Below are 16,148 nucleotides of genomic sequence, written 5' to 3' on the forward strand. Positions count from 1 at the left end.
TCCTTTAAGTCAATCTTTGCATGAGTCCCCAACTAATTTATTTTTCCCTATATGTTGCTATTGTTGTTAAGTGCCGTCGAGTCAGTTCTAACTCATGGCAACCCTGTTTATTATGAATTGAGTGCCGGTTTACAGAGCAGATCTTCAGTTTTACATTCAACAAATCCTACACTTCGTTCCATCTCATTGCTTGCAATCCCCTCCATGGAACAGCACATCACTCTCCTCCATGTAACATCACATCACTCTCCTCCATGTAACATCACATCACTCTCCTCCATGGAACATCACATCACTCTCCTCCATGGAACATCACATCACTCTCCTCCATGGAACATCACATCACTCTCCTCCATGGAACATCACATCACTCTCCTCCATGTAACATCACATCACTCTCCTCCATGTAACATCACATCACTCTCCTCCATGGAACATCACATCACTCTCCTCCATGTAACATCACATCACTCTCCTCCATGTAACATCACATCACTCTCCTCCATGTAACATCACATCACTCTTTCCACTTCCTCCCTCTGCTTCTTGTTTCCATTCCTCTTGTTTTTCCAAGCCTTCTGAATTTTGTCCCTGGGTAAATGCTGCCCTTTTGATCTCAAATGGTTGACAATTCTATGCACTGAGCTGCAAAGTCTGCTTTGAACCAGGAGGCTTGTGGTTCAAGTTCACCAGCCGCTCCTCGGAAACCCTATACAGGGTTGCTATGAGTCGGAACCAACTCCATCGCATTTAACAACAAACGTAACATAAAGCTGCACAGTCAGATATTCAGAAAGTGAAACCTATTCAGATAAATGATTGTTGTTGCTATGTGCCGTAGAGTCAGTACTGACTCATAGCGACCCTGTACAGAGTTTACGAGGCTGTCAATCTTTACGGGAGCAGAAAGCCTCATCTTTCTCCCGACCAACAGCTGGTAGTTTCGAACTCCTGACCTTGCGGCTCACAGCCCGATTCGTAACCACTCAGCTACCAGAGCTCCTTTATGATTAGCAATCATAAAAGTTGGAGTCTCTGGATGGAGGATGTGGTTAAGTGCTTGATTACTTGCTGAAAGGTTGGTGGTTTGAACCCACTCAGTGGTACTATAGAGGACGATAGCCAAGAAGCTGTCTGCTTGGCCCAAATGGAGTGGCCATGAGTTGGAATCTACCCATTAACAACTAATAGCATCAGCCTAAAATTAAAACAGGCCAATTGTTGAAGACAAACACAACCACTTCTGATAGGAAGATGAAACATTTCTCTTGCTTCCTTTACTGCACCAAATTCAGCAGAGCTCCTGGTGGAAGAGTCGGGAACAGTATGCCAAGCCCGGAGTTCTTAGGAAATAAAGCAAAGGGTAGTCTGGGGGAAGGGCCAGCTCTAGTCAAGAGTGGTCCCTCAGGAAGTGCTCATCAGCCCAACTTGGGTGGAGTGGTCTCCTGATGCTATTGTTAGTTGCCATCAAGTCGACCCTGACTCCTAGTGACCATGGTGATGAAAAACTCTTTGGAATATTGGAATAAGACTCATTAACAACCTGTGATATACAGATGACACAACCTTGCTTCCTGAAAGGGATGAAAACTTGAAGTAGCAGTAGTCAGCATTGTTCTTACTAATAAAGAACAAAGATGACAGCCTTCAGTATGAATTACACCTCAACAGTAGGAAAACAAAACCCATCACAATAAAGCAATGTCATGATAAATGGAAACAAAAGATTGAAGTTGTCAAGTTGGATCCTATGGAAGGCGTACACAAGAAGCTAAACAACGTAGTCAAGTCAGTTCTAACTCATAGTGACACTGTATAGGGTTTCTGAGAAGTGGCTGGTGAGCTTGAACCCGCCGATCTTTTGGTTCAAACCTACCTTATAGCCCAGTGTGTTAACCCACAGCACCACAATGTATTCCATCGGGCAAACGTGCTGCCAAAGGCTTCCTTAAACATCTCTCTATACTGAGCTTTAAACTAGTATGTCCAACAGTCCCAGTTAGATATCCCCGAGAACTTCACATTTAAGATGTCCAAAATTAAACTTGTTTCCCTTCTTACTCAAATGGACACCACGTTTTAAAACTTCATATGGGGAATCATTTCTTCACTGTAGCATTTTCTATGCTGACAGGATAGTTAGCAGGAAAGTGTTTTAATTTAGAGATGGCATTATAATGGCACCACGAGAACCATTTTATTTATAATTCAATATAGAGGCAAGATTAAGGTTAAACTGAAACCCTGAAAACTACCTTTAGGAGAGTCTGCAAATTTCCCTCTCCAAGTTAGAATATGCTTTTAAAAATTCTGAAGCCAGAGGGACTGGTATATTAAAACGCCTCTCAGTGTTTAAGCAGCGCAATCTTAATGGTAGTTGATGTGTTTCCTTTTCCTTCAGCCATATTTACAGCAGCATTTCTCAAAATGAGGACTTGTTAGAAATACAAATTCTAAGGCCCTACCAGAGACCTACTGGATCAGTAGTAACTCTGGGCTTGAGGTGAGACAGGTCTGTGTTTTTATGAGACCCCCAGGCTGATTCTGACCCTGCTCAAGTTGAAGACCCTCAGGTTCAGACCAATAGCAGAAGTCTTGGCCAGTGAGGTCATTGTAAGCATTTTCTTACCAGATAGTGTCGGTTTAAAAAGCTTTTATTGTTTCTTCTGGTTCTTAACGAGTCCGTTGAGAAAACTTGGGAATTATTACTAAGGAAAAAAAAAATTTAAAGAAAAGGTTTGTCATATAAAATTTGATACAAACATTTTTTTTTTAAAAGACAAAAGATTTCAAATATATTCATGGCAGTGGTATTGATATAAATGACTTCTTTGAGCAGACAGCTGTACAGATGTAGAAATTAAAATGCACACACACACACAATTAGGTGACTGAACCTAAACCCATTCCCATGAAAAGAAAGGAATTCTCAAGCATGGCTCTTCGCTTACCAGGAAACAGAGAATAAATATAATTTAGTGTGTCCTTAGAAATACATCATTTTCAGTGTAAACCTGCAACTCATTTAAATGTACGCTCAGGGTTACAATGTGCAAACACCAAATCTCGCTCGACTTTCAAATTTTCACATTAACAAGAGAGTTAACCAATAGAACAGAGACTCTCAATAGAACAGAGAATCTCAACAGATAAGGTCTACTTGACCTCTATGTTGTATGAAACAATTTTGAATTTGTTGTGTACATTTAAAACACTAGGAGATTTCACATGAATAATCTACATTCCTGTTTTTGATGGAAAAGTTCTGCAGTACTGGGTCCACATTCCCACATGGTCCTGAGGGACCAAAGCTCAACAATGGCTGCCCACCGAAGAGTAGTAAGGTTCTTAGCTCTGCCCATTGCTACCCAGCCTGCCTCAGGCCTCTCTGAGCTCGTGACCCTTTCACTCTTGGTTTTATGGCTATTTTTATTCCGAAACACTTGAAGACCACAAGAAGTAGCAAAAACCATACCATGCACCCTCCATCCTGCTTTCCTTGATGATGATAAGAAACCATCTTGCACACTTTTCCTTTTTGGTTCTCTAAATCCAGTCAGTGAGCAGCTCTTTTGGGTTTTATGTCTATAATCCAATACCTCTATAACCAATATAACTTGCCGTCAAGTTGGCTCTGACTCATGGCAACCTCATGTGTGTTGGAGGAGAACTGCTCCGTAGATTACTTGGATGTAATCTTTACAGAAGCAGATTACTAGGTTGGACTTAAACGACCAACCTTTAGGTGACCCGCTAGTTGTTGTTAGGTGCCATCAAGTTGGTTTTGACTTGTATTGACCCTATCTATGCACAACATAACACAACACAACACAACATTGCTGGATCCGTGCATCCTTACAATTGTTGTTGCGTTTGAGCCCATTGCTGCTGCCACTGTGAAAAATGGAGTGCAAACCATTTGTACCCCCCAGGGACCCTTTTACCTCTGTTATTAGTGGTGATGGTTAGGTGCCTTTGGTTAGATTCCGACTGTTGTTGATGGCTGTCGAGTTGGACGTGACTCATAGAGACCCTGTATAGTGTTTTCCAGGAGTGGCATGAGAGTGTGAATTGTGGACTTTGTGCTTCAAACCAACCTTGTGGCCCAGTGCTTCTCTTACAACACCGCCCCAGAACTCTAGTAAGACTTTTAAGATTTCAAAACTACAAAATTTTAAAACAAAATCTAAGGATAAACATGTAGTTGCTTTTTTCTTTTGCTAAGTAAGGTCATTGAAAAAAAAATGTGTGTGTGTGTGTGTGTGTGTGTGTGTGTGTGTGTTTGTGGGGTATCGTCTCTATCATTTCCAATACTACCTTCCCCATGAGCCTTTTCCTTATCCCTCAGTAATCATGCCGGAATTTCTCACTCCTTTCTTAGAATTTTCCTAGCACTTTCTGTACCTTGCTAGGTACTTACCTTCTGACTCACAGTGACCCTGTATAAGGTTTCCTAGGCTTTTAAATCTTTGCTGCAGAAAAAAAGCCTCATCTTTCTCCCATGGAGTGGCTGGTGGACACTTATCTTGGTGGACACTTACCATAGTCTTGGTCTACCATATATTTAAGTCCTTTGGCTATTTGTCTTCTTCACTAAAGTAAAAACTTACTGAGCTCTGAGATACATCTTTACAACATGGTAGTTTGTATATAAGACACCTTACCTAAATATGTTAAGGAGCTCTGGCAGCGTAGTGGTTATGAATCGAGCTGTGAACCTCAAGGCCAGCAGTTCAAAACTACCAGCTGTGCTGTGGGAGAAAGATGAGGCTTTCTGTGCTCGTAAAGATTTACATGTGTCACAGAGTAGAACTGCTATATAGGATTTTCTTGGCTGTGAACTTAATCAGAAGCAAATCACCAGGCTTTCTTCCATTGCACTGCTAGGAAGGTTCGAACCAACCATTAGGTTCCTACTCAAAGAACAAGGGATTATAGGTTTCTACTACTTTTTTTTTTTTTTTTTGGCAAGAGTAGGTAAATCTCAGTATATTCTTTGTTAAGATTTTTCCTGCCAATTTTAATGAGGCTAACTGAAAAAACTAATTTGAAAAGCAAAGACGTCACTTTGGAGACTAAGATGCATTTGGTATCTGCAATTGCCTAAAATGCAAGTTAGTTGCTATGGGATAGGCACCGGACTTCAAGGTCACTCTGAACTGTTGGTAAAAATATTGAATATATCAGGAGCTCTGGTTACGAATCGGGCTGCTAACCTCAAGGCTGGCAGTTCGAAACTACCAGCCATTCAGAGGGAGAAAGATGAGGCTTTCTGCTCCCGTAAAGATTTTCAGCCTCGGAAACCCTGTACAAGGTCGCTATGAGTCGGAACCGACTCCATGGTACTTAACAACAACAACCAGAAGAACAAACAAATCTGTCTTGGAAGAACAGTGCCAATGATCCTTAGTAGCAAGGATGGTGAAACTTTATCTCATGTATTCTGAACATGCCATCAGGAGGGACCAGTCCCTGGAGGACATCATGCTTGGTAGAGGGCAAAAGAGGAAGACCCGCCATGAAATGGACTGGTTCAGTGGCTGCAACACTGGGCTAACATTTGTAAGGATGGTACAGGGTTGGGCAGTGTTTTGTTCTGTTGGACATAAAGGTGCTATGAATTAGAACCAATTTGATGACCCTAACAACATTTTAATTACTATGAGGATTCAACATGAATGCATAAACCCGAGTGATATCTAGAACTGAGTTAAGTGCTACTTCTAACTTGGAAAAGGCGAAGGAAGGGACTAGAACTATTGAAGCTACAATAGATAGATGTCACCATATTCCTAAGGCAATCATTTTTCATGATTGAATGAATATGCTATTTTTCTAGGTTTGTAGGAATTCAATCGACCAAATAGTTGTTCGTCTTTCACTGCAAAGTGCCAAATAGTAACTATTTGAAGGCTGAGTGGTACAAATGCTTAATGTATTGAGCTGCTAACTGAAAAATTAGTGATTCAAGTCCAGCTAGAAACACCTCAGCAAAAGGCCATTGAGAACTGTATGGAGCATCAGGAATGGAAACTGACTTGGCAGCAACCAATCTTTTTATGTTTCAATAGCATTTTGTCTATGAAATCAGGCAGCAGGCTAGGTGTAGTTTATTTTTTTACCCTAACCATCCACCCTGTATCTCACAAAAAGAATTTTTGCACCCCCACCCCCCGATCAATTTTCGCCCACAACTGTGGTACCTGAGATTTAATTTCAAATAAAAACTAGGGACCAAAAAAAAAAAAAAAAAGGTTCAAAGCTCATTTGCTTGACAACCATTTCTATCCCTAGTGTGCAGGTGGCAAAGTTCAGAGGTGACAGCAGCTGACAATCAAAAGTAGACATCACAGAAGATCTGGATGGGCACGGGGGTGGGGGTGGGGGGAGGTGCTTCAGTTAACTTCAAAGGGGTGTGGGTACGAGATGGGGTAAAGTGCCATATTAGTTGGTTGCTGTTTTCTGGTCCAGGTGGACAGCAAGAGGAGGAAGTTCAAGTTCAGATGCCTGTCAATCTCCAACTAGCCCGTCCCACCAGCATCCCGCCCCCCTGAGGCTGGGATCTGGGATGGGACTTCTGTAGGAAGTCCCTTTGCTTTCTCCCACTCTTCGCAGTCCTTGCCCCTCTTCCTCCCTCAGTATCTTAACCCTGCTCACCCAAGACCACTGATTAAAGGTACGCTGTTAGATCGTCTCAGGATGTTGCTGTTGTTGGTGGTGGAACTCGGCAGCAGCTCCGTTGTCTCCTCTGACATGTCAATATCAAAGAAGCTACTTCTTAACCGGAAATGCTCAAAGCTCTGAGTTTCTCCTTCGCATATGGGCAAGTCGACTGGGTGGGGAATGAGGAGAGGGCGTAGAGAGAGGATAGGGGGAGGGGGGAGGAAGAGAAGAAGTTGAAGTTTTCAGTCGCGTGGGGATGCTCATCTTCGCAGCCCAACTTCACCCACACAAGGTGGAGCAGGAATGGCTCCACACCTCCTACCCGCTAAGCTTCAGACTCCTACTGCTGAAAAGCCCCCCTCCCCACCAGCCACCCAGCCACTTCTATAATGAAAATGGGGGCGTGGGCATCTATTGTGTGTTTCATCGATGCGAATCCTCCAACTTGATTGCAACCTTCGAAAAGCCTTTACTGCCCAAACAAAAACTAAAAACTGACGCCTTTGATGATAAGTTGGAGCCCACCCCTCTACGCAAATGCCCTGCGTCCTGCCTGCCGACGCAGGCGTACTACGCAAGCCCTTAGCGTCATTAAAGGCCCCTTTGTTAGCTTTGGTTATGACGCCCACAGCGTCAAATAGCTGCCTTCCCCCCAAGCCCTGTCCACTCCTCTTCCTAGAATCGACACACCATGTTTGTTCCTGACAGTTCATCTGCTACTTTCATAACCCTCTAATGACTTCGTTAACCATGACTTCGTAAAGAAAGAGTTAGGAGCAAGCCATGTGGCAGCTCTGGCCTATCTGCCCTAACACTCATTCATTCTACTGCTTATTTTACTTTCAGAGTTTGAGATCCTTGGCAGATAATAAGGTTTAGTAAAAATACATTGAGTAAATAGACTATCACAATTGAGCATTGTTGTTGTTGTTGTTAAGTGCCGTTGAGTCGGTTCCGACCCATAGCGACCCTGTACAGGGTTTCCGAGGGTGTAAATCTTTACGGGAGTAGAAAGCCTGATCTTTCTCCCGCGGAGCAGCTGGTAGTTTCGAACCGCTGACCTTAAGGTTCGCAGCCCGATTCATAACCACTACGCGAGCATTACAGATATCTAATTAAAAATAAATAAATAAATCTAAACCTTGATAGTAAAACAATCCACCAAGAGTTACGAGTCGGGCTGCTAACAAAAGGTCAGCAGTTTGAATCTATTAGCCTCTCCGTGGGAGAAGGATGAGGCTTTCTACTCCTGTAAAGATTTACAGCCTCGGAAACCCTATATAGGGTTGCTATGGGTCGGAACCAACTCGATGACACTTAACAACATCAAAGAGGAAGAATTTTCTTTTCTTTGCTGTTACATGTCAGAAAACCAAAACCTGTAGATATACAAACAATATTCATAGTACACAACTCACTGTAATTCCAACGCATGGTGTTGGTGGTGGTTGTGTGCCACCGAGTCAGTTTTGACTCATAGCAACCCTGTAAAGACTTTCTGAGGATGTCAATTTTTACGGGAATAGAAAGCTTCATCTTCCACCGCGGAGCTACTGGAAGATTTTAACTACTGACCTTGCAGTTAGCAGCCCAGCTAACTGTAACGACGTTACCAGGACTCCTTAATTCCGACTCATATCTATAGGACAGGGTAGAACTGCTGCATAGGGATTCCAAGACTATAAATCTTTACAGAAGCCAACTATCACATCTTTCTCCTATAGAGGTCTGGTGGATTCAAAGGCTGACCTTTTGGTTAGCAACCCAGCACTTTTAACCACCAGGGCTCATCACATAATACATACACAGGTTGGAATGTCAAAAGGAGAGTTGCTACAAAACCCGAAATCTATATACTATAATCACAAATCATATTTAAAGAAATTATGTTTACTATTTCTACACACACATTATTATACCAACCTATCATGATCATGGATTGATGGTTTGTTCAGATCCACAGTCTGACACGTCTGCTATTCCTGCCTCAGGATGTCCCAGTCTGCTGCCAGCTGGCCTGTGCCTCTTACTTATAAAGTGTGCCCCCCAAATATGTCATAATCAGCTCTTGATTGTGCCCTACAAATATGTCATAAGCAGCTCTTTAGTGTACTGGTTGTCATGGCAACCTACATGGTCAGCTTTGAGTTATTTCTAGAGCAAGTTAAACACAAGTTAAACCCATGCCCACAAACAAAATATCCCAAGCCTCCATAAAAACATAACCTAAGGGTAAAAGAAACTAGTTAGGCAAGAGTTACGTGAATACAATCCGGAAGTGCTGGCCTCCTCCTTACATATCCTTGAGTCTCTTCTAAACTATCAAGCTCCTGAAAGTTAGAGTTTCTACTACAGAGTTAGTAACTGTGAATGTGGTCAGCAAATGATTAGTCAATAGCTTTTGTTAACAAAAGCATGTACGATAACATTTTGAACAGATGGAGGTTACTTATACCTGGAGATAAAAAGAGACATATGAAATGTTCAAAACCCGAGGCTGTTGTTTCGAATCTAGCTGGGGAAAAACATACAGGTGATTTAAAGGACTCTGGTAGCGTGGTGGTTATGAGCTGGGTTGCTAACCTCAAAGTCAGCAGTTCAAAACTACCAGTTGTTCCGTGGGAGAAAGATGAGGCTTCCTGTTCCTGTCAAAATTTACAGCCTTGGAAACCCTATGTAGGATTGCTATGAGTTGGAACCAACTCCACAGCACACAACCACCACCACCATGTAAAAGTGTAAATGTAAATCCCTTACATTACAAGCAGAAAGCAAAAAAAAGACAACTGGATTTAGTAAGTTTAATATGAGACAACTGAGTTGAAGAGGCAGGTAAAATTAATTTAGCTGGTTTTCAAAACCAATTTCATAGCTATCAACTTTCCTGATCTTTGTGGGTATGTTCCTATAATTAACACAATACAATGGCATTCTTCCCACCCACCCCCAATGTTATTTGGGTGGTGAGCATTAAGTGAGATAATATTTCTAAAGCTTGGCACACAGTAAGTACTAAATAAATTGTTAAATGAAATAATCCTAAATCTCACCCATGAGGAATCACAATTGTTAGGTGCCACTAAGTCGGTTTTGACTCCTAATGACCCTATGCACAAACAGAAGGGAACAGTGCCCAGTCTTGTGCCATCCTCACAGTTATGTTATGTTTGAGCCCATTATTGCTACCACTGTGTCAGTCCATCTTGTTGGAGGTCTTCCTCTTTTTCATTGACCCTCCATTTTACCAAGCATGATGTCCTTCTTCAAGTATTGCTCCCTTCTGAAAACATGTCCAAAGTATCTTCTAAGTATCGCCATTGCTTCTAAGAAACAAAGTATCGCCATTGCTTCTAAGAAACAACCCAGCTGTACTTCTTTTAAAACAGACTTGTTCTTCTGGCTGTCCATCGTGCTTCCAGTATTCTTTGTCAACACCAAAATCAGAATGCATGGATTCATCGCTGATCTTCCTTATTCACTGTCCAGGTTTCGCATGCATATGTTGTTGTTGTTAAGTACAGTGGAGTCAGTTCTGACTCATAATGACCCTGCACAGGGTTTCCGAGGCTGTAAATCGTTACAGGAGCAGAAAGCCTCATCTTTCTCCTGTGGAACAGCTGGTAGTTTCGAACTGCCAACCTTGAGGTTAGCAGCCCGATTCGTAACCGCAACACTACCAGAGCTCCAATAGGTGGTTTGATTTCTTGACAATTGCTTCCACGAGCATTGATTGTGGATCTAAGTAAAACAAAACCGTTGATGACAATCTTTTTCCATTTATTGGTACAGTTGTGAGAACTTTCATTTTCTTTACATTTAGGTGTAGTCAATACTGAAGGCTGTACTATTTGATTTTCATCAGAATGTATTTTAAGTGCTCTTCACATCCAGAAAGCAAGATTGTGTTATCTGCATATCGCAAGTTGTTAATGAGTCTACCTCCAATCCTGATGCCACACTCTTCTTAATATAATTCAGATTATTTGCTCAGATTATTTGCTCAGTATACAGCTGAATAAGTGTGATGAAAGTGTACAACCCTGGCACACACCTTTCCTGATTTTAAGCCATTCAGTGTCCCCTTTTTCAGTTGTGACAACTGCCTCTTGGTCTATGTACAGGTTCCTCATAAGCACAATTAAGTGTTCTGGAATACCCATTCTTTGCAATGTTACCCATTGCTTGTCATGATCCACACAGTTGAAAGCCTTTGCATAGTTAATAAAGCACAAGTAAACATCTTTCTGTTATTCTCTGCTTTCAGCCAAGATCCATCTGACATCAGCAATGATAACCCTCATTCCATGTCTTCTTCTGAATCCGGTTTAAATTTCTGGCAGCTCCCTGTCAATGTATTGTTGCAACTGTTTTTGAATGATCTTCAGCAAAATTTTACTTGCATGAAATGTTAATGATATTTTCCAAAGATTTCTGTATTCATTTGAGTCACCTGTCTTTGAATGGGCACAAATACAGATCTACTGCAATTGGTTAGTTAGGTATCTGTCTTCCAGATTTCTTGGCATAGATGAGTGAGCACGTTCAATGCTGCGTCAGTTTGTTGAAAATGTTTAATTTGTATTCAATCAATTCCCAGAGCCTTGTTTTTTGCCAATGCCTTCACTGCAGCTCGGACTTCTTCCATTGAGTCTTGATCATATGGTACTTCTTGAAATGGTCGAACATTGACCAATTATTTTTGGTAGAGTGTCTCTGTATATTCCTTCCATCTTACTTTGGTGCTGTCTGCATCATTCAATATTTTGCCATTGTTGTTGTTGTCGAGTGCTGTCAAGTCAGTTACAATTCATTGTTGTTAAGTGACGTCGAGTCGGTTCCGACTCATAGCAACCCTATATAGGGTTTCCAAGGAGCAATTGGTGGATCTGAACTGCCGAACTTTTGGTTTGCAATCTAACACCATAGAATCCTTCAATATAGCAGCCGAGGCTTGAATTTTTTCTTCAGTTCTTTAGCTTGAGAAATGCTGAGCATCCTGTTTCTTTTTGGTTTCATAATTCCAGATCTTTGCATGCTTCTTTATAATCCTTTACTTTGTCTTCTCAAGCTGCCCTTTGAAATTTTCTGCTCAACTACTTTACTTCATCATTTCTTTCTGTCACTTTAGCTTTTCTATGCTCAAAAATAAGTTTTAAAGTGTCTTCTGACATCTGTTTTGGTCTTTTCTTTCTTTCCTGTCTTTTTAATGACCATTGGCTTTACTCATGTATGATGTTCTTGATGTCATCCCACAACTCCTCTGGTCTTCTGTCATTGGTGTCTAACGAGTCAATCTGTTCTTGAGATGTTCTTTAAGTTCAGGTGGGATATATTCAAGGCCACATTTTGACTCTCATGGACTTGTTTTAATTTTCTTCAGCTTCAGCCTGAACTTGAATATGAGCAATTGATAGTCTGTTCCACAGTTGGCCCCTGGCCTTGTTTTGGCTGCTGATGCTGAGCTTCTCCATAGTCTCTTCCCACGGATATACTTAATTTGACTGCTGTGTATTCCATCTGCTGAGGTCCACGTGTATAGTCACGGTTTATGTTGTTGAAAAAGGGTATTTGCAATGAGTGAGTATGCTGTTGGTCTTGCAAAATTCTATAATGCCATCTCGAGCATCGTTTCAATCATCAAGGCCATATTTTCCAACTACAGAGCCTTCCTCTTTCTTTCCAACTTTTGCATTCCAATCGCCAGTAATTGTCAACACATCCTGATTTTATGTTTGATCAATTTCAGACTGAAGAAATTGGTAGAGTCCTTCAAGTTCACCATCATTGGCTTTAATGGTTGGTGCATGAATTTTAATAATAGTGGTCTTAACTGTTATTCCTTGCAGGCTTATGAATATTGTCCTGTCACAGGCTGCATTGTACTTTAAGACAGATCTTGGAATGTTCTTTTTGACAATGAATGTGATGCCATCCCTCTTCAATTTGTCATTCACAGCACATGAGTGGAAATGACAATGTGAGTGTCCAAGTCAAAATGGCCAATCCCAGTCCATTTCAGCTCACTAATGATGTTGATGGAGTCCTGGTATGGTGCTGTGGGTTAATGCGTCAGACTGCAAAGCCGTTTGAACTACAAGGTCATTGGTTCAAGCTCACCAGTCACTCCTTGGAAACCCTATACAGGGTCGCTATGGGCTGTAACTGACTCGACGGCACTTAGCAACAACAATGATGTTGATATTGATCTTTGTACTCCATTTCATTTGTTATGATTTCCCTTTTCCTATATCTGTACTTTGTATACTCCATGTGCTGATTATTAATAGATGTTTGCAGCTGTTTCTCCTTATTTTGAGTTGTTCCCCATTAGCAAATGAAGATTCTGAAAGTTTTGCTTCATTCATGTCATTAAGGTCGACTCTAATTTGAGGAAGGAGCCCTGGTAGCACAGTGGATTACGAATTGGGCTACTAACTGCGAGGTCTGTAGTTCAAATTTACCAGTTGCTCCATAGAAGAAAGATGAGACTTTTTGCTCCTATAAAGATTTACAGGCTCGGAAACCCTATACAGGGTCGCTATGTCAGAACCGATTCGATAGTACACAACCACCATCACCTACTTTGAGGAGGTAGTTTTCCTCAGTGGGATTTTGTGTGTCTTCCAATCTGAGAGGCTCATCTTCTGGCACTATATTAGACACTGGTCTGCTGCTATTCATGTTTCAGTGGCTAACCATTCAGAAATTGTCTGCCTCGCCTTCTTCCTAGTCTGTCGTAGTCTGGAAGCTCGGCTGAAACCTGTCCGCTGTGCATGAACCTTGGTGGTATTTATAACACCCATGGCATAGCTTCCAGCATCACACAAGCCACCACAGCATGACAAATTGACAGATGAGTTGTGGACAGAAAAAAAGAAAAATCTGGTTCTGTTACTTGTTCTCCATAACTTTTTGGATATTCCTAATGTATTTGTTTTTTTGTTTTTTTTCAAAAGCAATTGAACACTTTAATTTCACATGGAGCGATGGTAGCATTAACATACAGTATTGTAAACAATTAACAGTTAAGGATATTTTCTTATTGATGTGATAAAAGGTGTTGTTGTTATTTATTCACTATATGTGAAATAGCTTTCCTGACTGAGTGGAGTGGTTAGTCGCTTCCCCTTTATTCCTAATATTTTTGAAGCAAATGATGCATGTTATATAAAGATGAGAATTTCTCACTAAATGAATGGAGTCTCATTCCTTTCGCCTTACGCTTAGTCCATTGCTTTTGTTTTTCACACCTCCTTTTTTTCTAGTGAATTCATATTGTTGCCTGAATGTAGGGCCATGCCTGGTGCAACACACATCCAATTCAGCCACATTGAATCCAATTCTGGAGTTAAGAGACAGACAAGAGTTTAATCACTTATGCATAAGCAGGAAACAGACAAGAGTTTCATTACTCTGTAAATGTCCACTTTAAATGTGTTTGGCTAAACACAGAGTCTATATATGTTTTGTAAAAGCTAACAGTCACGTCTGCACATTCCATTTCCAAGGACAGGGATATTGTGATCTATGAGAGAAACAAAGAAAGCTTGCTTAATTAGCTCTAAGTTTTATCTAACAAAAGTTCCTAACTGCAGCTGTAACTTTTATCTCTAGCCCTGGGGAGGAGATGCCAACTCCAGGCAAATTCATTTCTTCAAGGCTAGCTTCTTTTTGGAATGTTATATGCTAGCATTCTCAGTCTTGCAATTTTATTGTTATCATTTTTTTTATATACACTCAATCATCAGTATTGATAATCCGTAAAAGTAATCAGTCCCTCTAAACAATGTGCAACAAAATGAAGGGGGGTAAGAAACAGTGGTGTCACTAGACTTGGTGTCACCTAGTGTAGTAAATTTTGGTATCCCACCTCCTACCCTTACCCACAGTGGACTTCTTCTCATACCAGACCACGTAGAATCCTTAGCAATATTTTTTGGTTTTTGATTTTTATGTACTAATGCTACTATAGAGTCCTGGTGTAGTGCTGTAGGATAAGCATTGGACTGAAGGATTGCTTTGAACCTCAAGATCAGTGGTTCAAACCCACCAGCCACTCCTCGGAAATGTTACACAAGGTCGCTATGAATTGGAACCGATTAATATTTACATTTATTTATCTATTTATTTAACAATAAATGTTACTGTCAGGAGAGGAGCACTGGTAGCGTAGTGGATTGCGAGTTAGGCTGCTAACCACAAGGCCAGCACTTCAAATCTAGTCACTCCATGGAAGAAAGATGAGGCTTTCTGCTCCCATAAAGATTTACAGCCTCAGAAACCCTGTACAGGGTTGTTATGAGTTGGAACAGACTTGTTGGCACGCAACCACCACCACCACCAATGTGGCTGTTAATTGTGTCTCTTGTGTCTCACTGAATGCCTGTCAATATAGTGTCAATATAAACAAGTAGCCAAATTAAACATTCTCCTTCAAATTCCAATAGCATCCACACAGTCTAAATGTTTTTACATTTACTTAGTTTCATGAAAGGAGCCCTTGGGTCGCTAATGAAAAAAGATGAGACTGTCTGCTCCTTCAAGGTTTCCAATCTCAGAAACCTTCTGGAAGGTCACTATGGGTTGAACTCCATCAGATGGCAATGGGTTACTTTCATGTGGTTAAAGAGAAAATGCAGTAAGAAAACGATAAAATTCCAAGTAAAATTATTTGAGAACTACATAAAAATGTTCATTTTAACACGAGATAAGCCTGTGTGCACTTAGTTGGGTCTTGCATCCCAGCTCTCTCTCCCCACTCTTGTCCTTGTCTCCCCATTTCCAGAGGATCCAGGAGAGGGACCACAACCAGGAAGGAAGATATTTGGTGGTTGGGGGTCTCCACCCAGGGTAGGTCTCTGTGCTGCTGTTCCGAAAGCACATTGGGACAGGGTTAATGGTAATTAACATTTGGGGTGTGTTTTGCCTTCCAAGTTCTTTACAACTCACCCACTGACTTGGAGTCAATTCCAATTCATAGTGTGACCCTATCGGAGGGACAGAGCTACAGGGAAGGATAGAGTAGGACTGCCCCCCACAAGATTTCAGAGACTGTAAATCTTTATGGCAGCAGACAGCCTCATTTGTCTCCCACTCTACAGCTGGTACAGTTTGTTGTAGTGTGGTGGCTTGTGTGTTGCTGGGATGCTGGAAGCTATGCCACCAATACTGTAAATACTAGCAAGGGGGCACCCATAGTGGGACAGGTTTCAGTGGCGCTTCCAGACTAAGACAGGCTAGGAAGACGCAGAGATGGATTACTTCTGAATAATTAGCCACTGAAAACCTTATGGATTCTGGGTTGATATAGACAAGGAACTTAGACTTCGGCTATCAAAACTGGGGGTCCAGTGAGTAGTATCCAATCTGTCTAGATGGGGCTGATGACATGAAATGCAGATGGGTCTCTTGTGATACAATAGTGAATAATTGTTATCAGGACTGATTGTGAGGGTTGGAAATGTAAAGGTAGACGTTTTATAGCA

General features: G+C 41.4%; 1 protein-coding gene across 1 annotated transcript; it reads right to left on the bottom strand.

The window, feature by feature from the left end:
• Positions 1 to 6,311: 6,311 nt before the first annotated feature.
• On the bottom strand, positions 6,312 to 6,755 carry FAM122C (family with sequence similarity 122C). The gene is made up of 2 exons (XM_006862855.1): positions 6,658 to 6,755; positions 6,312 to 6,327 (listed from the first exon to the last, which is right to left on the bottom strand). The coding sequence occupies exons 1-2, from the start codon at positions 6,753 to 6,755 to the stop codon at positions 6,312 to 6,314; spliced, it is 114 nt and encodes a 37-aa protein (XP_006862917.1).
• Positions 6,756 to 16,148: the final 9,393 nt, after the last annotated feature.

The sequence above is a fragment of the Chrysochloris asiatica genome, unplaced genomic scaffold (assembly GCF_000296735.1).
Source record: "Chrysochloris asiatica unplaced genomic scaffold, ChrAsi1.0 scaffold00051, whole genome shotgun sequence".
In the NCBI taxonomy this organism is placed as follows: domain Eukaryota; kingdom Metazoa; phylum Chordata; class Mammalia; order Afrosoricida; family Chrysochloridae; genus Chrysochloris; species Chrysochloris asiatica.